The 24958-nt window shown below is 40.1% G+C and overlaps 1 protein-coding gene across 2 annotated transcripts in view; it reads right to left on the reverse strand.

Moving 5' to 3' along the window:
* Window positions 1–2274: 2274 nt before the first annotated feature.
* The window catches only part of LOC136825310 (glutamate receptor ionotropic, delta-1-like), a 30995-nt gene continuing 8311 nt past the window's right edge, over window positions 2275–24958 (reverse strand). For both annotated transcript variants that reach the window (XM_067081449.1, XM_067081450.1), the window contains 5 exons: window positions 24612–24832; window positions 22986–23216; window positions 8707–8885; window positions 3125–3269; window positions 2275–2759 (listed from right to left, as the gene is read on the reverse strand). In XM_067081449.1, coding sequence (XP_066937550.1) covers window positions 2628–2759; window positions 3125–3269; window positions 8707–8885; window positions 22986–23216; window positions 24612–24832 — 908 coding nt within the window. In that variant the 3' untranslated portion in view covers window positions 2275–2627. The remainder of the gene's footprint in view (window positions 2760–3124; window positions 3270–8706; window positions 8886–22985; window positions 23217–24611; window positions 24833–24958) is intronic.

Genomic DNA, 24958 nt, shown 5'->3' on the forward strand with positions numbered 1-24958 from the left:
TGTCCATACAAGTTTCGTGAAAAGTTCATAGTTGTCTGGTTCTGGTTCGAAGTTATTTATCTTGTCATCCAGCTCTAAAGTGAAATATTCCAACTTTGATTTCCTGAATTTGAATCTTGGTATAGGTTTGGACTCAAGAGCTCTGATAACTGGTCTAATGATAACAGCAATAGGTCTGTGTTGAGATTTTGGAATTGGGTCACAGATTGATTTTTCAAAGTTTGGGTAGTGACAAGATGACACAAATGCCAGGTCAGGATTATATCCTCTCTTCCATCTTGTGCTCATAAAAGATGGTTTATCTTTTGCACTATGGAGAATGGTTAGGTTGTTATTTAGAGCCCATTCTTCTATAGCCTCTCCGTCAGTGCTATTCTGGCTGTAGCCCCATATGGTGTTGTGGCTGTTGAAATCTCCAATCACTAAGGATGCCCTATTTCCCAGGTTGTGATTTTGAGGCCATTTAAATGGTATAGGAGGTGGTTTGTACACAGACACGATGTTGATGTTTTTGGTCTCTCTTTGGAGTATCTCCATCCCTCATCCGATAGGTCAGCACTATTCACGATAAAGGCTTTTTCCTTCACGTATATTGCACTGCCTTGGACAGGATTTGGGTGGTAGATTGCCAGATGCATGCCTGGCTTTTTTGGTGGTGCTGAGTTCTTATGTGTCTCTTGAAGCTGAGTTCTTATGTGTCTCTTGAAGACATAAAATGTCCACTTTAAGACTGCTGAGAATTTCCAATTTTGCAGCTGAGAGGCCTTCTGCATTGAAACTCATGACCTTCAGGTTCGACATCTTAGGAGCCAAGGGTTTATCCTTTTACCACCCCGCATGGGTTTACTGCTTACCCCCGTTAGGGAGGAGAAAGAGGGAAAGAGTGAGGGAGAGTTGGAGAGAGTGAGAGAGAGAATAGAGGGGGTGTTAGGGAGGAGAAAGAGGGAAAGAGTGAGGGAGAGTTGGGGTGAGAGAGAGTGGAGGGGGTGTTAGGGAGAAGAAAGAAGGAAAGATTGAGGGAGAGTTGGAAAGAGTGTTAGAGAGAGTAGAGGGGTGTGTTGGGGAGGAGAAAGAGGGAAAGAGTGAGGGAGACTTGGAGAGATAGAGAGAGAGTTGAATTTATCAGTTGTCTTTCAAGAGTTTTTCTAGGCAGTACCAGGTTGGTTAGCTAGTATATATATATATATATATATATATGTGTGTGTATATATATGGATGAGAAAGAGAGAAGTGTTAATTATTATTTATGCATTATCCTACATGTATCAATTGAGCGCAGATATCTCGTGGTTTAGTACAATTTCACTCCTTCCGTTAATGGTCATTTATGCAGTAAAGCAAACATAGACACATACACAAACACTAAGCCTACATTAAGACTAATGTGCCATACCTACCCACCCACGTCATACAATAATGCCTTCTTCATGCTGAACACCTTTCACCAAGCAGGTACTCGTTTACAGCTGTTTGGACAGGGTGTTCTGTATATGGTAAATGAACTCTAGACCTTGCTATTGATAAGTGAGCACTGTAACTGTGAGCTATTGCAATAAGCTGACGGAAGTGAGGCATTGTTAATGGATCCCTTATATACCCACATTCTTTTTTCTGCGCTGCTACATACCATAGCCCAACACAGGGCAGGCAGACAGAAGTCGTATCCATAGCATAATACGAGCTGCATTCAATGATTGTACAATATGCTTTGAAAAAGTTTAAAACTGAACACCTTTCACCAAGCAAGTACCCGTTTACAGCTGTTTGGACAGGGTGTTCCATATATGGTAAATGAACTCTAGACCTTGCTGTTGATAAGTAAGCACTGTAACTGTGAGCTATTGCAGTAAGCTGACTGAAGTGAGGCATTGTTAATGGATCCCTTGTATACCCACATTTTTTTTTTTTGCGCAGCTACATACCATAACCAAACACAGGCAGGACGACAGAAGTCATATCCATAGCGTAATACAAGCTGCATTCTATGATCGTATAATATACTTTGAAAAAGTTTAAAACTCACTGCTGGATGCTCCAGAAAAATGTATTGGCTGTTTGTTTAATAATACCTATGGAGAATGATAATGATGTACAGTACTTCATAGCAGCACTTGAATACTAGAAGGCTAAATTAATTGCTAAGTTAGTGGCAGAATTAAACAATGATTGTTAATGTTAACTTTAATGTAAATACATTTCCTTCTTTTTCAAATAACCACAGTATACATTTTATGGTACACCTTGGATAATGGCAGATCTCTGTTTGACTACTTATATGTACTGTATAGAAAAACAGGTTATAAAACACATTGTTAAATGGCATCTTTTATTTTACCATCATGCTTCTTTGTGCAAACATGATGCATGAAAGTACTGATTCAGAATTTGTCCAGGATTCTGTGTATAATAACTTGATCTCGCTACAGTGCATGATTTTGCTTGGCAGTACTGTAACAGATATCTTGATCAAACCTATGTCAAGTTCGGTTGTCAGTTGTATTGCAATAATGTATGTTGTGCTTGAAAGTAACTGGTGTTAGCTTCTTACTCCCTAGGCAAAAGCAGAAAGTTGAGCTTACTAGTGTAGATCTCGTATGTTGACCTTGCCCGCATCAGAGTTGAACTTGTTAATTGCCTGACAAACACCGCTGCAAGCACTCTGCCACCAGTGCCAGCGTCGCCAGAAAGAGTCCAATGAAGAAGGTGTAGAAGGCTCCCTGAAAGTGGCTCAGGTTGAGTACCACTAGCATCTCGTCATCCTGTTCGGTATGCATCAAGAGGGCTAGGTTAGAAGGAAGCTCGTCCTTTCTTTGTGTTTGTTGTGTGTCTAGTTTTGTTGTTTGTAAGTGATTTGTGTTGGTTGTAAGTTGGTTTGTGTTGTGCATGGTTGTTTGTTGCTTGCCTGCCTGTCTGTTTATCTTCTCACAAGATGAGACCCAGATGCATTTTTAAGGTGATGTCACATGAACACACAACTGGCCCTGTATAGCATCAAACCAGAAGACAGGCTCATGTGACACCTACATTTAATTAGTAAAAGTTACTCTACTAGAACACACAACGTGTTTCGTGTCCCACTGCCTCATAATCATTTTCTTAAACACAATGACGGTCACATACTTACCTGGATGTCGGAAATAGTGCTGTTTTTGTTTTTGGCATGTTTGGCCGTCTCTTGAATAATCTGGTTCAGCCAGAAACCTAGAATGCGTCCCTCGTAGAGACGCTGCTGTATTTTAGTAATTGCACGGACGAAAGGAGCTCCTTTACTGTAAAAGTGAAGAGAAGCTGGAGATAAGAGTGGGACTGTATTAAAAAATGTCTCTAGTAAGTAACTAGTCTGCAACTGTTCCCACTAGCTAATGCAGTGTACAGATGATTGACTTTTTAATGCACTACAACTACAAAAGCAAAGATCATCAAAGCCTTAAAACCATACTTATTAAAAATAAAGATTGTAATCAGTAAATTAGATTACAAAAGCAATTAGACCATTCACTCAGTCATTTAAGTTATATAAAACAATGACAACATTGAGTATACCAATAACTTTAAAATATAACATTATATTTCATGAACAGGACCAGCTTATTAACAATGAACTGAAATACACCAGCAACTTTTTAAGAAATACAATCCAGTTACCCCAGAAAGATACTAGTTACCCTTCTCATCCTGGCACTTTAAGAGGAAATTTAATCTAACGGCCATGTATTAAAACATCATATTTGAGTAAACAGATAGGTGGTGCAATTCTGCATAAATCTTAGGCTAGGTGCAGCACAGGTGAGGTGCACTCATTGAAAAGCAGTCTGTAGTGGTCATGGCCAAGTTAAATATCACTTGTATGTAGATTCAGAATCAGACTTACTAAAGGAGAGACAGCACTTGATTTGCATAACTATTTAGTATTGGCTAATTATTTATTGTTCTTTCCACACTTCCATGCCAGTCTCTTCTTCACTGTTTATCCTAAATTGTTCACAGGTGAATATTCTTGTCGTTACAAGCGTATTAAATAAACTTTTTTTTTTTATAAAACTTTCCAGCTATTGAAAATAATGATGATAGTACCTGGATATGGATGAATAAGGGATTTTCTCGCAAGATTTGATTATGTCATGTATTATTACTGTTTTTGGTAAATTCTAATGCATCTATTGATTTTCCATCCTAAAAATCATTCTTTTTAATTTACATTGATGAAATCTGGTTTTATCAGTGACATTAAATATGTCCAGAACCCAGAATTTATTGATATTATTAACATTTTTATTTTTTTATATAATTTTTTTTTTTTTTTTTTTTTTTTTTTTTTTTTTTTTGCCTATCACAGTCATCCTATTCAATTGGGTGGTTTTTATAGTGTGGGGTTACAGATTGCATCCTGCCTCCTTAGGAGTCCATCACTTTTCTCACTATGTGCGCTGTTTCTAGTAGCACATTCTTCTGCATGAGTCCTGAAGCTACTTTGGCTTCTGGTTTTTCCAGGTTCCTTTTCAGGGATCTTGGGATCGTGCCTAGTGTTCCTATGATTATGGGTACAATTTCCACTGGCATATCCCATATCCTTATTTCTATATTCAGGTCTTGATACTTATCAATTTTTTCCTTCTTTCTCATCTACTCTGGTGTCCCATGATAGTGCCACATCAATGAGTGATACTTTCTTCTTGATTTTGTCAATCAACGTACCTCTGGACTATTGGAATGTTCTGATACCATAGTCCCAGAGGATCTTTGCCTGATCGTTTTCTATCACTCCCTCAGGTTGGTGTTTGTACCACTTATTACTGCAAGCTAGCAGGTGTTTCCTTCACAGGCTCCAGTGGAGGGCTTTTGTTACTGAATCATGCCTCTTTTTGTACTGGTTCTGTGCAAGTGCTGGACATTTGCTTGCTATGTGGTTTATGGTCTCATCTTTCATTTTGCACTTCCTGCACATGGGTGAGATGTTATTTCCATCTATTGTTCTTAGAACATATCTTGTTCTTAGGGCCTGATCTTGTGCCGGTGTTAGCATTCTTTCTGTTTCCTTCTTGAGTTCTCCCAGCCATTGCCATGCTTCATTGCTGGCCAGTTCTTTAGTCTGTCTCATGTAATGTCCGTGTATTGGTTTATTGTGTCATTCCTCTGCTCTGTTTTTCATTCTCCTGTCTCTGTATATTTTTGGGTCGTTGTCTACTTTTATCAATCCTTCTTCCCATGCATTCCTTAGCCACTTGTCTTCACGGGTTTTCAGATATTGTCCCATTGCTCTGCTCTCGATGTTGACAGTCCTGTATGCTTAGTAGCCCTCTTCCCTTTCCTTTCATGTTATGTATATAGTTTGTCTGCATTTGCTCTTGGATGCAGTGCTTTGTGTATTGTCATGTGTTTCCTAGTTTTCTGGTCTATGCTGTGGAGTTCAGCCTTTGTCCACTCCACTACTCGTGCGCTGTATCTGATTGCTGGTACTACCCATATGTTTATGGCATTCGTCATGTTTCCAGCGTCGAGTTTTGACTTGAGTATCACCTTAAGTCTCTGCATATATTCTTCTGGATCGCGTCCTTCATCTCTTGGTGTTTTATATCCTCTCCTTCTATTATTCCAAGGTATTTTTATCCTGTCTCATCTATGTGTTTGATGCTATTCCTGTCTGGTAGCTTTATCCCTTCAGTCCTTGTTATCTTGCCATTTTGTGCGTTGACCATGGCACATTTTTCTATTCCAAACCCCATCCTGATGTCCCCAGATACAATGCTTACAGTCTGGATAAGGGTATCTGTTTCCTTGATGCTCTTACCATACAGCTTGATGTTGTCCATGGACATCAGATGGGTAATTCTGTTGCCTCCTTTCTTAAGCTGGTACCCAGCATCCATCTTCTGCAGTACTTTTGTCAAGGGAATCATAGCTACTACAAAGCGTAGTGAGGACAGTGAATCACCTTGAAAGATAGCTACTACAAAGAGTAGTGAGGACAGTGAGTCACCTTGAAAGATCCCTCTCCTGATGTTAACCTCTGCTAGTCTTATTCCAGAGTTTGTAAGTACTGTATTCCAGTTGCACATTGTATTTTTTAGGAAGTTGGTGGTGTTTTCCTTTGCCCCCATATATTTTCAGATATTCTATTAGCCACATGTCTGGTATCATGCCAAAGGGTTTCTTGTAGTCAATCCATGCCATGCTTAGGTTGGTTCTCCTTCTCGTACTATTCTTCATTAACATTTTGTCTCTCAGGAGCTGATCTTTTGTGCCCCTACACCTCCTTCTGCAGCCTTTCTGTTGGTGGGGGATGTTGTTTGTATCCTCTAGGTAGTTGTATAGCCTTTCACTGATGATACCTGTTAGTAACTTCCACATTATTGGTAGGCAGGTGATAGGGCTGTAGTTACTTGCTATATTTCCCTTGTTCTTGTCTTTCCTTATTATTATTATTATTATTATTATTATTAGTATTATTATTATTATTATTATTATTATTATTTTAGACATTTTTTTGGTTGGCTGTCAGAATTGGAGTGTGGACGCTCTTTCTGTTGGCTGGAGAGTCTGGCTGAGCGTCAAAGGTGCTGATTGGTCAGTGCCAATATTTGGGAGTTCTGTTCGCAGGGCATACTGCTTCAAACAACTGGTAGCTGAAGGGTTATTCCAGGGGGGCCCGTTTTGCAGTTCTCCTGACGGTGATAAGGAGGAGAAAGGTCTCTTAGGTTATGTTCAGTGATGGTTTCCATCAAAGGATAACAAGGGCCTACTTATACCAGAGGTGGTGATGGTCTGTGTCGACGTCCAGGTTTTTTTGTGCTCCTTACGATCTGCTGGTGTTGGGTGGCACTGGCATGTTCCGCCATGTGATGCTGGGAGACTGCTACTTCATAAAAGTGGACGGCAATCCTTTGGGAGAGGCCATACCAATGTAGAAATGGACACATCCATTCTCAGGGCATATTTGGTAAACCACTCCCCTAGTCTTCATGGGATCATTGAAAACAATGGGCTGTTCCTCATAAGGCACTGGGCAGTCTTCCGATCCTTATAGTAGATTGCAAGGTCAACTTTTTTGTCTGCATTGATGGGTTTTACATGGGTACCGATGATGTTCTTCATGGCTCTCTCGTCCATCTTGTATTTGGTATTCATGTAGCCCCTTTAGAACAGCCTAATGATCCTCTCACTCAGGGGTGGGGAGGTTTCTGACAAGATCACCTGTCAATGACATTTCTTGTCACCCTACGGTAAGAGTACTCAGTATCCACCAGGCTTTGGGCGATGTATTTGAGCTCACTGTAGTTTGTATTTCAGAAAGAACAGTGCAAGAGGGCAAGACGAATGTAAGACGCTTATGATCAAGGATTTGAATTTTTCACGACATTCACTACTGCTGTTGAGGCAGAGCTTGATGTTGGTTGGCTTATGGTAGACGTGTGTGTGTGTGTGTGTGTGTGTGTGTGTGTGTGTGTGTATGGGCAGTGCTGGTGACAGGTGTCCAAAAAGGAAACCGTGCCATCCACACCTTTTCTGACTTGTGAAGCGGAGAACCGGTTCCTCCTCAAAATTGTGTCCCAAGTTTCTTTAGCTTATTCTCATTGGTGATGCTGATGGTGTTATTGACATACTGAACATATGCAGCAGGTCTTTGGATCCTACTGAGGACACACTGCTTGCCAACTCTCATGTAAAAGATGGCAAACAGCACAAGGGGAGAACCCATGACTACTCTGTTGATCTGCATCCACATTCGCCCTTGTTGATGGATGCATGTGGCCTCCTTAGTGCAGATCTCTTGAGTGAGTGCTGTAAGGATGCCTCTGGAATATTCAATATCAGGGTAGTCATCTCTTTAGGCTTTGTCAAGGATCATTAATATTGTTTGGAGAGACTCCATATCCAACGGCACAGTGATGTCCTAGGATGGTGCAGTGCGATGATGCCCTAGGATGTTGTGATGCAATGATGCCGTAGGATAGAGCAGCTTGAAGCCTTTCAGGAAACTTGACAGGCAAAGCAGTGTGTAGTGTGCTAGGCACAGAGTCAAAACCTTGTTGAAAATCTGGGCCCGTTGGTGGGTTGAAGTAGGGCATTTAACACACTTGCTGGTATGAATATGACATATTATTATTATTACAATAAATATTATTAGTGATAGTAGCAGCAGCAGTAGTAGTAGTAGTCGTAGAATGAGTAGGAGTAGTAATAAAAGTACTTTTGAATCAGAAAGCTTCAAAAATAACAAAAGAGATAAGTGAATGTTACTTTCAACCCTGTATGAGAGGAGGAGTGTAAAATATATTTCCACGTTGCCATGTGAAGGGTTCAAATTAATTTTAAGAAACCTATTTGACTTTTGCAGTACCAAGCAAAATTGTCACTGGGGCCTCACTGTAACCCACTGATGCTGCCATCAGATACCACCCCCAGCCCCCATAGCGAAGCTTTGTGTCACCTCAGCCCAGTCACTGGATCTTAAAGTCCAGTGTATGTCAACTCTCCCAGAGGTTGTCTTCCCAGGTTTGACGTGCATAATGTCTCTCCATATCTGAATCGTATATTGTAATTCTGCCATGTCACGGACTTTGGTGCAATACTTTAATTTCAAGATAGTAAATTCCTTATTCGTTGCTGGAGGCAAGCACTTGAAGCGTTTTGTATTCATAGCTGGTTCTTTTGACAAAAAGGCTTCATCTGCTAATTCACTCACTCATTCTGTGGTAATATACTAACCGGGAACCCCAGTAAGCCCCGTTGGTTTCCAAGTAACGTTGCCGACTGATGTGCATGGGATTGTTGCCATAGCGATCACTGTACTCTGCAGCGATAAAATTCCTCACATAATTCTTCCAGGTGAAAAAAGCATGTTTCCCTTTGCTCACTAGCTTCATCTCCTCTGCTATAGGTCGTACCTGCAGATGTAAACAAATGATAAGGCTTGAATACAGTTTTTGTTGATGCTTATAAAATGCAACACAAGCCCATATATATATATATATATATATATATATATATATATATATATATATATATATATATATATATATATATATATATATATATATATATATATATATATATATATATATATATATATATATATATACTGTATACATATAGATATAGATATATTATTATACCTGTACACACACACACACACACACACACACATATACACATATATATATATATATATATATATATATATATATATATATATATATATATATATATATATATATATAATATATATATATATATTATATATGTATATATATATATATATATATATATATATATATATATATATATATATATATATTATATATATATATATATATATATATATATATTATATATATATATGATATATATATATATATATATATCTGTATATATATAGATATAGTTATATATATATATATAATATATATATATGATATATATTTTTTTCTTGATGTTGCCTTGTAATATGTATAATATCCCATAGTTTTGATATATATACTCTTCTATTTATCATGTGTTATGTATAATGACAGTGATTGTGAAAATATCGTATGTAGTTTAGCATCAGATTCAAAAGAGTTTTTGGTTTAGATAACCAAACAGCGAATTTAGAATTACCAATGCCCTTCTTTGATGATAGCGTAGTAGTGTAGGAGAGAGAGACTCGAGGTTTTAGACCAGATGTTACCTGTCACCAGTTAAGATGCTGGTACAGGTTGGGAATAACAATTGCTGACTTGTTCGGGAAACAAATTACCCATAAGCAATCTGTTTGATCATGTTAGATTTCGCAAAAGCTGTCTCATACGAGAAGAAGACGAAAGATTTGAAATGTTATGTACATGGCTGTGACTGCGTATGCCCTTTGAGAATAAGAGTTCTGGCAGTTGCGTTATGTTTAAGATTGCATTACTCCATCATGTATTGTCCCAATTGGTGTTCAAAATGTTCTGGCTGAAGTGATGTCACACTTTCCTCTTCTGGAACTTTGTATCTGTCCCCAAAAATGCCTTAATGATGTCATATATGATTGTTTTAATTTCCTAGTGAAATCCTCAGATTTATTCATTATTATTTGAGAGACTGTTAGCTGTGGTTCCTTTCCTCTTTCTTCAAAAGAGAGTAATTAATGTAATATATTTGTGGTCACTGATATTAAATATAGCTTTTGAGATCTGAGTGCAGGAAAAGTGTAAAGAGTTGGGAGGCACCTGATAAAAAGTGTTTTGTGAATTTAAAAGCAGCTGCAGGACTTTACAATGGTTTTCATGCTTTTAAGGTAAAGTGAATTTTTACTTATTATTACCATGGTATAATGAGGTATATTGAGGAAAATTTTGGTTTAGTGAAATTATTATTGATAAATCTTGTGTATTCTTGTGTTTATAATCTCTTGATTTTTATTTTATATTTTGTGATTTAACATTTATTTACTTTGCATTTTAAATATTTCTTTGATAATATAACATTGCATACTTGATTTAATTTTCATTTACTTTAAGATTTTCAAATCTTGAGTAATTTTTGTAGTTTAAATTTTTGCTTGATTAATTGAATTTTTATAAACTAAAGTTTTGTGATTTAATTTTATTTAGTAATTTAACTCAAGAATTAATTAACATTGTGTTGTTTTCAAGTAACAGTAATTTTTCAGAATGTGAATTCTAGTTATAAATTTTGAATTTAAAAATAAATTTTTGTATTTAAAATTTTTAAAAAAGTGTTTCATTTATTGACCACCAGTGAATAGGATTAATTGTGTGTATAAGGCAAAGTGATAAACATGTTTTGTTCCTTTAGTTTTGCTGAAGTGAATTAAGACCAGGGAAACAGTTAAAGTTGTCTGATGGAGGATGCCCTTTATTCTAGCATCTTTCTGTGTAATTGTTGATACTTTACAATTCTTTTGATAAACTTAGTTTGATTTTTCACATGATTAATGAGTTTTAAGGGATCACTACTTTTAGAGTACGAGTCATAATTATTATTGTTAAGGAGAGTTCAGGTATCTGGCTGAAGTGAGGTATAGCTTCTTGAAATCTGTGATTAGTTGGGTAATGAAAGTTCTTGGTATGTGCATCGTGACAAAAGATTTTGGTGCCTAGACCCAGGAACAAAACAAAATATCACTCTGGTTTATGGTTTATACTGGTGGTGTTAGGGATATATTTTGATAGAGTGACCACATAGTTAATTTTTACATTGTATTGTGAATTATTTAGTTGAGTACCCAGAGAAATGGCTCTGCTTGATGTTCAGAATTTTAGCAGCCCATCCATCCAAGAGTTATCTGAATCCAACCTGACTAAGGAACAGTGGATTGCTTTAGCAGTGGAAAGTGAGGGTAATGTGTCTAGTGGTATGATTAAGGCACAAATCAGATGTATTGCAATCCAAGCATTGGTGGACTCTGGTAAAATAGATGAAGAGTTAGGAGAGGCACAAGAATTGTTGAATGCAGCTAAGGTAGAATTTATAAATAAGGAAGAACAAAACAAAGAGAAAAATGATGCAGATGTAGAGCTTAGATGTATAAAAGCAGAAGAAAATTTGATTAAGCTGAAGATGCAGGCTGAAAGAGAGAAAATGCAGGCAGATAAGGAAAGAGAAGACAGAGAGAAAAGAGAAAGAGAAGAAGAAATGCAGCAGCAAAAGAAAGAGAAAGAGCAAGAGAAGAAAGGGCAAAAAGAGAAAGAGAAGCAGAAGCAGCAAGAGAGGAAAGAGAAAGAGCAAGGAAGCAAGAAGATTATGAAAGAGATGAAATTAATAAAAGCTCACTCCAAGTTACGTGTTACACCTGTCTAACCCTACCCAAGGTAATTCAGATCCTGTATTTGATGTAGTAAGAGTGCAGAAGTTAATTCCAAAGTTTGCAGAAGAAGCTCCAGATGAGTTTTTTGATCACTTTGAAAAAGTGGCATCAGGTATGAGATGACCAGAAGATAAATGGTCAGTCTTGTTAGAGTGTTCTCATTGGTAAAGGCTGAAGTGCCTATTTAGCCTTATCAGCTAATCAGTGTAAAGAGTACAAGGTACTCAAACATAATGTGCTACAAGTTTACCAGATGACCCCAGAATATTGCAATGAAAAGATCTAGATCTTGAGAAAGGGATGACGAGATGACTTTCTGGATTGGCGCTTCTGCAAAGTAAGATGTTTAAAACGATGGTTGGAGGCTGCTAAAGTTAAATCTATGGACGAACTTGAGGAGTTAATAGTCCTAGAGCAATATCTTAAAGGAATTTCTGAACACATACGAGCCTGTTTAAGAGAGAGAGAGAGGTTAAGAAACTTGACGAAGCTGCTACACTGAGTGAAGATTAGAACATCATTTGTAGCAAAAGGAATTATAATGTCAAGTACCAGAACCAACAATGCATAGGTTTTAGATCTCGTCCAAATTTCAGGAACATTAATACTGGGAATCTCTTCTCGTGGCTATGCTAATGCAAAGCCAGGAACAATTTCATAATCAAATGTTAAATCCTCATCATCCAGTTTCTCAAGATAGATACAGAAGACTATTGCTGTCTGCTTCAAGTGTTGGGGTTATAGGCGCACTTTTTTACAGTCGAGATTGTTATCTGACACAACAGCAGACCAAACCAGTTGGTCAAGTGGTTAAAGGTAACTAGGTGAAGCAAACTATGAAGAGCAGTGTGGGGAAGATTGAGACAGTTGGGAAGTGTTTAGCAACCAGTGGAAGTGTAACCTCAAGCAGTGAGTGGCTGAGCAGCTTGAAGGCTTCTAAGCCATACTATGAAGGCTGTATGCTGACAACTCAAGGAGGGAGGCTGGTACCAGCCAAGGTATTACATGTTACCGAGTAACCATAGTGTGGTAGTTCAAAGTTTCACCACAGTAGTGAGCAAATAACTCACCAGAGATTCAGCGTTATTTTGAAGGGCATAGGAAGAGAAGAGGTAACTCCTATTTGCCACTCTGCAATCTGTCCTGTGAATTGACAGGAATCTTGATTTTACTCGAAAGGACTCGCTAGCTGTTGAATGTGCATGTTTTACTGGGTAACGAAGTTGGTGGTGTACCATTTTTTCCTTGTCCTATAGTGACAGACAAACCGTTGAGGATTAGTCCTGTGGTAGATTTAGAGAAGAAAAATCCCCACCTGTTTCTATTTCCAGGTTGTGTAACTACCAGGAGTATGAAGAGAATCCACATCTGCAAGTGAAGAAACTGAGGATTTACCTGTACCAGAAGGACTGCTGAATGGATCTGAGCTTAGAATAGCTGTTCCAGGAAAAGTAGTTTCTAGTGTTAGTAGAATGAAGAGATTACCCAAGAAGAAGATATCCTGTTGTTCTTGGAGACCAAGAGTAGTCAAAGTGTTCTCAAGATAGTAGTGAAACTACAGTAGCAGAGTTAGCAGATGTTGAGAGTTCAGCCTCTGAAGCTGGTCATGACTATAAAAAGGCTAATGAACTGCAGAAGAAGGATACAATGTCAGCTGGATCTTGTTCTTCAGAGTTGTTGATCGGAGAAGAAATGCAACAAACTCCTACCTGTTATTATCTAAAGGAAGATTGTTAATGAGGAAGCATCGACCGTGATATACCACAGGAAATGCTGAATGGGGCGAATATCATAAAATTTTTGATTCCATATCCATTGAGGAAGCAAGTGGTAAGCAGTAGCGCACGAGTCTGACATAAGGGGAATCAGGAAGACTGTGGAGAAGATTGTGAAGCATTTTTTCTGGCCTGACTTACAAGGATGTTACAGGTTTACAGAGAGTGTCACACTGATGCCAAATAGCTGAAAACCTGAATGAAACCATTCAGAAAGCCTCTACAAACATAGAAGTTAGAGGAGAACCTTTAGCAAGGTGATTATAGATGGTTGGGCCAAGCCTGAAAACAAAGAAAGGAAATGAATATCTGTTAACATTATTAGGTCCAGTGACAAGGCAACCTGAGTGCACCTTTAAGAAGTATATGCAAAGGCAATTGTTGGAGAAGTTGGTGAGCTTTTTCTCCCAAGTTTGGGAATACCAGTAGAAATTATCTAGTAAGAAAGAGGAAACGAATCTTACTTCAAATTGTTCCAGATGATGAACTTGTTAGAGTGAAACAAATGCTATCAACTGCTTATCATCTAGAGACACATGGAGCCTTGGAAAGGTCTTCTACCAGACTTTGAAAAGTATAACCAAGTACTGTAATTGATCGTGAAGAATGGGATGTTGGTTTATCTTGATGTTGTTTGAAGTCAGGAATGCTTATCAAGAAAGTATGGGATGTTCACCAAATGAAATGATTTTTGGTCGAGACATGAGATGTCCATTGAAGATTCTTGCAGAGAATTGGGAAGAAAATCAAGAGGAAATCTGAGGAGAATATGTGAAGAACTTGAGGAAAAGGTTAAGAAATTAGAAAATTCTCTTTAGAAAATCTGAAAATAAGTCTAGAGAAAATGAAAAGGAAATATGATGCTAAGACTAAGCTAAGAAATTTTAGTGTAGACAGCAGTTCTAGTAATTTTTACTAGTGAAAAGAGATTTCCCTTACCAATAAGTTTCCACATTATAGGATAGTTAGAGAAGTTAAGGATCGAACTTATGATTTGAAACACCAGGAAGAAGGAAATGACAGAGGAAGATACATGAATCTTTAAAGCCTTACTTCCCAGAGAATAAACTGAAACAGTGTAAATAACACAGACAACTTCATCTGGCAGAGGACGATGATGGCTACGAATTGGGGAGCTGAAAATAAGATGAACAATTCTTCCATATTGAAAAATTTAGGAGGGATGAACTAAAAACATGAGTGTTGAGCAAAGTGGTGAAATAAGGAGGTGATCTGAAGTTTCTGGAAATTTTTGCAGATGTACCTAGTGTACCGATTCACAAAAGCATGAGATAAAGATCAGAGAAGATGGAAAACCTTTTAAACAGAGAGCTTATCGCTTATCACCTTTTCATCGAGATGTTTTGAGGAAAGAAGTTGAATATTTATTGCAGCATGGATTAGCAGAACCCAGTTCAAGTCATTATAGTTCTCCTTGTGTGTTAGTGAAGAAACCAGATGGCTCATTTAGGATGTACTGATTATAGAAACTGAATTCCATCATTGTGGCTGATAATTATCTCTTGCCTCTTGTTGATCAATTGATAAATATTGGGCAAGCTAAATTTGTTTCCAAGATAGACTTGTTGAAAGGATATTATCAAATTCCTAGATGAGAATACTGCTGTTGTCAGTTTTCATTATCTTTGACCGTATCAATACAATTGTTTTGCCATTTGGTTTGATGAATGCACCTGCAACATTCCAACGAAAGGATGGATCAACCGTTAGACTACAGGGAGGAGTGGTTGTATACCTTGGATGACATTGTGATTTATTCTAGTACAGAAGAACATCTGAAGATTTTAAGGAAAGTGTTCAAGAAACATATAGCTATGACTCAACAATCAACTTCTACAAAAGTGAGTCTGGAAATGCAACTGTTCAGTATCTGGGATTTGAAGTTGAAAAGGTTTCTTGCTAATGCAGAAGGTATTCTAGTAAAAGCTGCCTCCCCAACTACGAGGAAACCTCTACAAAGACTTTTGGACATGGCTGGACTTTATCGCCGAGTCTGTCCGAATTTCTCAGCCTTAGTAGCTCCCCTGACTGATTTTTCTAACCATACTGTGCAGAGATAGAGAAAATTTTTGGAAAAACAAATGTAATTGCGACTATTTATCCTTGCCTGAGTCATGATTCAGACCCGATTAACTAATCTTCGGGTTAGCAGGAATTTCATGACGTTGTCTTGTAATATGTATATATCATCCCATAGTTTTGATATATTTACTCTTCTATTTATCCTGTGTTCTATGTAATGATAACAATTGTTGAAATATCGTATGTAGTAATGTCAGATCTCACAAGAATGAATGATTTAGATAACTTAACAGCATAATTTAGAATTAATGTCTTTCTTGATAACAGCATAGTAGCGGGGGGGAGAGAGAGTCGAGTTTTAGACCAGATGTGCCATCTGTCACCAGTTAAGATAAAGCGATGACAGGTCAGGAATAACAATTGCTGATTCGTTCTAGAAACAACTTGGATTTTTAGTTTTGCTTTTAAAATGCCAATCATACTCACCTACATGCAGCTCTTGTTTGATCATGTTAGATTTCTGTAAAGCAGTCTCTGCACAAGAAGAAGACGAAAGATTTTGAAATGTTATGTACATGGCTCTGATCACATATGCCCTTTTTGAGAGTAAGAGCTCTTGGCATTTGTGTCATAAGCCATGATTGTATTGCTCTCTGACTGCGTATTGTCCGGATTATGCTAAAACATGATTTAAGGCAAGTGATGTTACCTTCCTTCCTATTTGAGTGTTGATTAACATTTTTTAAACATCTGACTTACTCTGGTAGTTATATATATAGCGAAGTCCCTGACGCTACGGCAGAATTTCAAAACTCGCGCAATCGCCGTATGGTAGTCAGGTACCACCAGTGCGCCTCTACCCAGGTACCTTGAACCATTCCAACTGTTCCTCGATCTTCCTCGCGCCATACCGGTTGCATCGTTACACTTTACTGCTTTGGCCTGATTTTCACAGAGTTTGTGAAGTACACTTGGCTTTGGCTTCATTGTTTTTTGGATTTGACGGATTTTCTGATTTGTTAGATATTGTTGATTTTGGACTCGTTCGCTGTGGATTTTTTCTTAATGCATTTTTTCACTTTCCAAGATGTCTGACTCTGCTTCAGAGGAGAATGTGTGTGAGGTGTAAACCCGCCTGTTAAAGCCATTTGGATCCCCACTCTACTTGTGTAAAAATGCTGGAAATTGCAGTTAAAGGATAGATGTGATGAATGTTTTGGTTTATCAGAAAGAGAGTGATGGATTACTACCGATATGTTTTAAGCTTGAAAGGATAGGACTAGAAGAGCTGGAGAGTAAATTCGCTTTCTTCTAGAGATAGTCAGGAATTGAAGATTCTCCTCATATCAATCCTATTATTCATTCCTCTAGTAGTAGTCCCAGAACCCCACTGATACTGATAGAACCAACCTCAAGGACATGACATTTGGCCATTCAAACTCCTTGACAAAAGGTAGAATCCTCGCAAGAGACACAGAGAGGATTTAGGTCGAATGTCAGAGATCTGGAAACATCTGGAAGTGCTAATGAGAAAGAAAGTACTAAGAGCAAGTGTTGTGGAGGGTGCGTTGCTCGGTCCTTGTCGTGCTCCTAGTCCCAGACCTCTCCAAAGCTCACCAACCCCGTATAGCCGAATGTCGACAGACGCATGGAGGCGAGAGGCTTTAGCCAATGAGCAGTCGCCCTCGAGCGCACTGTTGACGCCCTAGACGCCACCCTCGCCATAGGAAAGGCGAGGTTAAAGTGAGCCATCCTCACGTGGAGGACGCTGTTACTAGAAGGGACCAAGTCATACGACCTTATCGGGAGACCGTGCTGGAAACTTCCTTCTCGGAGCGAAGGCGCCGATTTGACACTTCCTACCCGGGATGTAGTCACTGAGCAGCCAGAGCGTTCCTCTTAGTTCGACAATTGCTCAGTGAAAAGTAGACGATGTTGTCGCACGGCGGTCGCTCGCTTCCTGATGACGAAGGGGCCAATAAGACCGAGTGGCGTCGCTGGAACTTATCAATCGCCGATCGTATGAAAATGAATTAGTAGTTGATATTGCGGCCTCATGTCGATCCTCATAACAGGTAGTTCGCAGATCAGTCTTTAATCTAGACATGCAACGGGAAACTCTTCCCGATGCAAGTCTTTCAGCCTGCAGATGGACGGATGCAGATGTTTGTCCACCGATGGTTGCACGCTCTGGAGGAAATCTTTGACCGATGTCGCACAGGCATGCCAGCTCAAGTGACTTGTGGTGCGGTTACAAGGGACAGCCAACGAAATGTTTCGCCCATTCAAGAAACCTCAATCATTTTACGTCAGCCCGATGAAGCTTTTGACAGATGTCTATTTGTATGCCAGTTCTCGCTTGCACCTTAAGGTTGGACGGAACAATGATTGTCAGAAGTCTGGACGCCAGGACGCCCGAGTAGCTCAAGAGGATGGACGCCAGGACGCCAGGCGTCAAGATCTTGGTCGCCAGGACGCCAGACGTCAAGAATCTGGACGCCAGGACGCCAGGCGTCACGAAGACACCAGACGTCACGAGACTGGACACCAGGACGCCGAGCGTCAAGGTGATACTTTGAAAGAAGTCGCTTCTTTGGTTTTTGGTCAATCAGAAGAAGAGATTGATGATATCCTTCAGTCTCTGTGGATCTGATCGAACAAGTTTCGAAGAAGAAGATAGTAAAGGCTCTTCAACTTTCATCAGACTTCAAAAAAACTTATGAAACTTTTTGGCGAGGTTTTCTGGAAAACTTTATTCCGACGGCTCTCGCTCTCACCTTTCAGAATTTACTCGTAGCTACGCCAAGGAGTCAGCTTATGAAGATGGTTTTGTCCCGCCCGTCCAAGAGAGCTCTCAAAATACGAATGAATGGATGCTTTCAAAGAAAGAACAAGGAAGACAGCCTTGCTTTCCTCCAGCCAACTAAGGTCGAAGATCGAGCGTTTGGTATCAAACGGGAGAATCGTTCAGCCTTGGAATACCTGCCTCTTCCCGAGGAGACTTCTCGAATCTTGTTGATTCATCTCGCCGAGTGGCCATGGGGAGAACGAAGTTTTGTTGGTCAACATCAGAGTTGGACCACCTCCTCAAAGGAATTTTTAGGGCCTTCGAGGTCTTTAACTTTCTGGACTGGACCCTGGGAGCGTTAGGAAGAAAGATGGGATTATTCAGCACGACCGACAAAGAAGAATTTGTACATCTTATGTCGTGTATGGATAAAGGAATCAGAGACGGTGCAATGACTAGCTGCGCTTCTCAGCAGGAATCTTGAAGAAAAGGACCCATCTTTTGCTCTTTCCTAGCTAATGGGGTCACATCCAGTCAAAAGCGGAATTAATTTACGCCTCCTTTTCCCTCTCACCTCTTCCCAAGATCTTTGGTTAAAGATTTCTACCTCCTTAGCTCAGAAACCACACAAGATCTTATATCGAAGATAGCAAAGAAAGTCTTACCAACGACTTTTTCATGACTAAAAGAGTAAGGCTGAGGCTTCTGTGCTTCAGGGATCTCAGCTCTTTTCGTAACGGTCTTCAGGTAGAGTGCGTTCCCCGAGGGCGGTAGAAGATCTGGCAGCAAGGAGCTTAGACAGAAGAAACAGGACTTGACGTTTCCTTCAGGCAGTGGCTGTAGGTGCCAGGCTGTTAAACTTCTGGCAGGTACGAGAAAAAGAGTGGTTTTGGATCCTTGTCCATTCAACTAACGGTTGATGGATACAAAATCCTCTTCCAAGAAAGCCCTCTGCTGGCAGACAAACTAATAGATCTGTCTCCCCAGATACAGAGATTTGAGTCCAGTACAGCGCGATCTGACAGCAAGTTTCGTTATTATTGCAGAAAAACGCAATAGAGAAAATACAAAATCTGGATTCGCCAGGATTCTACAACCGCCTTTTCCTGGTTCCCAAGAGCTCGGGGGGTTGGAGACCAGTACTGATGTGGAGTGCTCAACGCTTTGTACAAAAGCTACCTAAGTTTTCCATGGAAAAACAACAAAATCAGTGTTAGCGCAGTCAGACAACACGACTGGATGGTTTTGACCTTTCAGGACGATATCTCCATACATCTTGTATCCACCCGGGCTTCAAGAAATACCGAGATTCGTCTCAGGAACAGGTATTCCAGTTTTCGCTCTTGCTTCGGGCCTAAACACGGCGCCCAAATATTCACACTAGACTGATGTCGAATGGTGGAATGCTGCACACGGTGAGGCATCAGGGCTTCCTCTGTATCTGGACGACTGGCTTCTCAGAGCTCCTTCCTTCAATCGCTGTTCAACCGAGGATCTTCAAACGACAGCTGTTTATCAGAGGAACTAGGACTTCTGGCAACAGCAGAAGTCACATCTGACCTCATCTCAAGAGATCCCGTATCTAGGATGAGGATTCAGTCTCGATTTCGTTTTTCCGTCACCATCAAGGATGGAACAGACCTAGTAAAATTAAAGGACTTTTCTGGGAAACGGAGGTGCCAAGTAGGAATGGATGAGCCTGCTAGGACCCTCTTTCCTCGCTAAACAGTTCGTTTCTTAGGAAGACTAAATCCTTCGCCCACTCCAATTCCAATTCTCAATCGGTATTGAGCAGAGAAGATGGGCTAGAGAAAGAGTGTATCCCCATTTCAGAGGCTATGAACAGTGCCTTCAGTGGTGGAACGACCCAGTCAAGCTTCTTCAGGAGGGCCATTAAACAGAAGAACCCACCTAGTGTTGTTCTTTTTCGACGCGCTGGACTCGGGGTGGGGAGCAACATTGGGAAAGTTGGAAGTATCAGGATTCTGGACCAGAGAGCAAGAGAAGCTCCACATAAATCAAAAGGTGCTGACTGCAATATTTTTAGCCCTCAAAGAGTTACAACACTCAGTCCAAGACAAGGTCGTACAGGTCAACTCCGACAACACGACACGGCAAGCACCTACATCAACAAACAAGGAGGAACCTCACCCAGTCACTGGTACTTAAACGCCGAGGCAACTCCTTATCTGGGGCCAAGGAGAAAATGTGACATTGTTGACACGTTTCATTCAGGGGAAAGAATGTGAGGCAGACAGTCTGGAGCAGGGAAAGGCCAAGTCCTGTAACAGAATGGACTCTCTTCACCAAGATGTCTGCAGAGCACTGTATGATTTTGGGGTCGTCCATGACAGACCTCTTCTGCCAGCTCAAATGAAGAGGATGGAGACGTACTGCTCTCCTGTGCCAGACCCCGAGGCAATGCACATAGATGCGTTCCTTTTAAATTGGTCCAACCTGGACGTTTACGCCTTTCCCCCCTTCAAGATCATAAACAGAGTCATTCAGAAGTTCGTGTCCCACGAGAGCGCCAGGATGACTTTAGTGGTCCCCTTGGGCCAACAGCAGAATGGTTCCAGAGGTGCGGAATGGATGGTGGACACGCCGAGCAGTCTGCCCCCAAGGCCAGACTACTCAAACAACCCCACTTGGAAAGGGTATCACCAAACCTCCATAGTAATGCATCTGGCCTCTTCTCAGACTATCGAAAACTCTCAAGAGCTAGAGGATTTTCAAGAGGCATAGAGCTGACTGCAAGAGCTAGGGAGGTCATCTACCATCAGGTATACCAATCCAAGTGGGATATTTTTAGAGGTTGGTAAAACAACTCCGTGTCTCGTCCAGTACTCTCTGTGACTCCAGATATGGATTTTCTTCTTTTACCTTAAGAGGAGACGTAACTTTTCAGTCTCTACCATTAAGGGATACAGGAGCATGTTACAGCGGTCTTCAGACACAGAACTTGGACTTGTCTGCTATCATGATCTCTCAAGACCTTATCAGATCATTCGAGACTACCAAAGAGAAAAGTCAGATCTCACCAGCGTGAACTCCAGACGTGATCTCAGTTCATAGTCCGATAGGTTCTCGAACCTGCAAGATTTCATTTAAAGATCTCACAATGAAGACTTATTTTTGGCTGTTTGGCGACAGCTAAAAGAGCTGGTGAAGTACATGCTTTCAATAAAACTGTCGGTTTTAGGAACGCAAAGCTATCTGCTCTCTACAATTGGGGGTTTTTTAGCTAAGAATGAACGCCTTCACAACCATGGCCTGTCTGAGATTAGCAACTGGCAGAGATCGCAGGTGAGGAGTTAGAGTAGAGTCCTCTGTCCAGTAAGAGCCTGAGAGCACCGCAAAGGACTTAAGAATTTTTACGGCGGCAGGTCAGAGGCTTTGGGTGCCTGCTACAGTCTTCCTCTACCAAATGTCAAAGAATGTGTTATCCTTTTTCATTAGACAGTTGATAAGGGAAGCAAGATTCAGAATGTAATGAAGCTGACCTAAGCTTCTGGGGAAGGTTAAAACTCATGAGGTCAGAGCGGTTGCAACCCTCTGTAGCCTTTAGACAGAATAGTCCCGCTAAAGTATCATGGACTCCCACTTTCTGGAGAAGCAAGTCAGTGTTTCTGCCCTCACACTACTTGGAAGCAAGTACAAACGTTTATGACGACCGTTGTACACTGGGACCGTTTATAGCAGCTAACCTTGTAAAAGGGAGAGGGGACTACCCTGCAATCCCATAATTCGGGATGCCCTTGATTCTTGCCTGAATAGTTGTAATCTTATGGTTGTTTGTGAGATTGGACCAATCTTCCTCCGTGAATCATTGATTTCAGTCAGATCAGTTTGTTCTCTCAAGTACGCCCGAACAAGGGCATTATAGGTTGTCTGTCACATAGAGGTTGGTATACCTGTTGGCAGGCTCCTAGAGGTCTTCAGCCCCCTGAGTGGATCGTTGATCCTCTTAAGGAAAGTAGACATAATGAGGGGGAGTTCATTGAAGTCAGCTTCCTTAAACCAGGTGTAAGAACCTTGCTGGTCTTTAATAACCCCAAGCAAAATCTAAAGATGTTGGCTGTCTCTGACCCTCCACCAAAGGTGTCAACAGTATATAATCACTAGGTAAGTCAGATGTTTAAAAATGATATTTTCATAATAAAATAAATTTTTGAACATACTTACCTGGTAGTTATATATGACACCCCACCCTCCTCCCCCAGAGAGACTAGGGGCATGAAGATCTGAGAACAGCTGGATGGTTCAAGGTACCCGGCAGAGTGGCGCACCAGTGGTACACCTGATCACCCATAGGCGACATTGCCACAGTTTTGAATTCTGCCGCCAGGGACTTAAGCCATATATATAACTACCAGGTAAGTATGTTCAAAAATTTATTTTATTATGAAAATATCATTTTATTTCTTTATTTCCCTTTCTCTGTTTTCTCTATTTCACATCCGTATACATAATTATGTAAGTGGGACTATTGGCTTTTTTTTCATATGAAATTTTGTTTACCTGATGCAGAAATAACTGTAATGATATATATATATAACAGAGAGAGAGAGAGAGAGAGAGACTTAACCTGTAACGCCTTTGCAATCTTCTGAATATCAGGAACGGTGCTCTCCGTCAGGAACTGCCAGCCCACGCTGTAGTGAGGCTCCATACCCCACGTCCACCCACGCTGCTTCAGGAGTTGGGGGATCGAGTCGATGGGGTCGTTCATCTGGGGCACCAGCAGACTGGCAAACAGGGCCGTCCTGTAAACTGTCGAGACGAGGAAGCTGAACACCATCCAGCAAGACAACCAAGTCTGTGGAGGCAAGGAGAAAAATCTGAATTCAGTAAACCACCTTCATCGCCTTTAGCGTTTTGTTTTATGTCATAATTTCCTTCTGCGGAGTTATAGACGTGAAATGAGCCATCTCCACTAGCGTCTGTAATCTGTATTTTCTGACTGAATTCTCATCTGAACAGTACATCACATTGTAGGCCTTCAGTTGTTCCCCTTCTACGGGTGTGCAGGGTATTCTAACTCATTTTGTTACTTTTCCATGTATACTCTACTATTATTTGTCTAACTGCTGCTCACCCATTTTTATCACATGTCCAAACCATCTCCGTCATTGACATTTCTAGTAAATCTTTATAAATTAGCAAGAGTAAACAATAAAAACTGAATTTCGTTCAGCACGCTACCATCACATTGTATCACTCAGAATGAATAACACGAAGAGAGAGAGAGAGAGAGAGAGAGAGAGAGAGAGAGAGAGAGAGAGAGAGAGAGAGAGAGAGAGAGAGAGAGAGTTGCATATCGTTCAACAGCTAACCATACTAGTGAGAAAAAGTATTACGGGGTGAGAATTATTAAACTTTCAAATGGTCCCAAAACTCAAAGGTGATGATCCAGACAACTGAAATGAAGAGAATTAACAGAAAAACGTGTAGAAATAGAAATGGGCTGTGCATCTACTTAAATGTAGCAAATAAAGGACACTGTTTTTTTGTCAATTGAAATTGATTTGCCGTTTGGTGCAGAAGAGTATCAAAGCTGGAGTCGGTTGTTAGTTCAACAATCATCAACTTCCCAGTCAAGACATGAGGCAGTGATTCACGTTTCGAAAATATGTTCTATACATCTTGTCATATAATTGTTCTGGCATATCTAGTGTTTGTCATTTCATGTAGTGGTAGCTATTAGTTTTGTTTTTGATGTTATAAGGAATATTTGATTACATCATATTTCGATTTATGCCAGTCGTCTGTTTATTCGTTGTTTAGCTTTTATTGTCTGATTCATTAATTTACTTTTTATGTCAGTCGATAGCAATTTGGTTATCCTGCAGTTTGATTACCTTTTATTCAGTTTCATCTTTCAACTTTTTTTCCTTGTTTATTTAAATTGACATTTTTGAAGCAGTTTGAGACAAATTTATCTCATTTTTTTTATTCACGTCTTTAGTGTTTTTTTAAACCTTTTTTGTGTGGAATTTTATGATAGCATTTGCAAACGATCTGATGAAACCTCATATTCATATGTCTTATAAACCTTTCCCTTTTTCACTAGTTGTAATTTTTCAAAATTACGTCACCACACGCTGATGCCCATAATTGTTTTGACTCCAAAATACCTCAGGAAAATCAGTCAGTCAGCTGCTAAGCCTCTGGCATCATCCTACAGATCTCTCGGCGAAGGACTTATACTCACCCTGCCGTAGAAGTCCGAAGGATCCTGGGTTGGCGTCTGCTGGAGCAGGAGACTCCAAGTGTAGACGAAGGCGTAGGTCATGGTGGATCTGTCAGGAGGATCTGTGAACTGCTCCCGCGTGCGTGTCGTCAGTTTAGACAACTCCCACAATCCTCTGTGCAGGAACCAGAAGGATAAGCCAACAACCAAGGAAGTCACGGAGACTGCGATCCACATACTCACTGGAAGGGGTCATCAGGTAAGAATTTTGGATACTCCATTCACAGTATTGCATCGTGTCAGGGAATGAAACTAGAATTCTTTTTCTTTTGATTCATAATTATGTTTATTTCAGTGTCTGCTCTACT

Source organism: Macrobrachium rosenbergii, chromosome 37 (assembly GCF_040412425.1).
Source record: "Macrobrachium rosenbergii isolate ZJJX-2024 chromosome 37, ASM4041242v1, whole genome shotgun sequence".
NCBI classification, from domain to species: Eukaryota; Metazoa; Arthropoda; class Malacostraca; order Decapoda; family Palaemonidae; genus Macrobrachium; species Macrobrachium rosenbergii.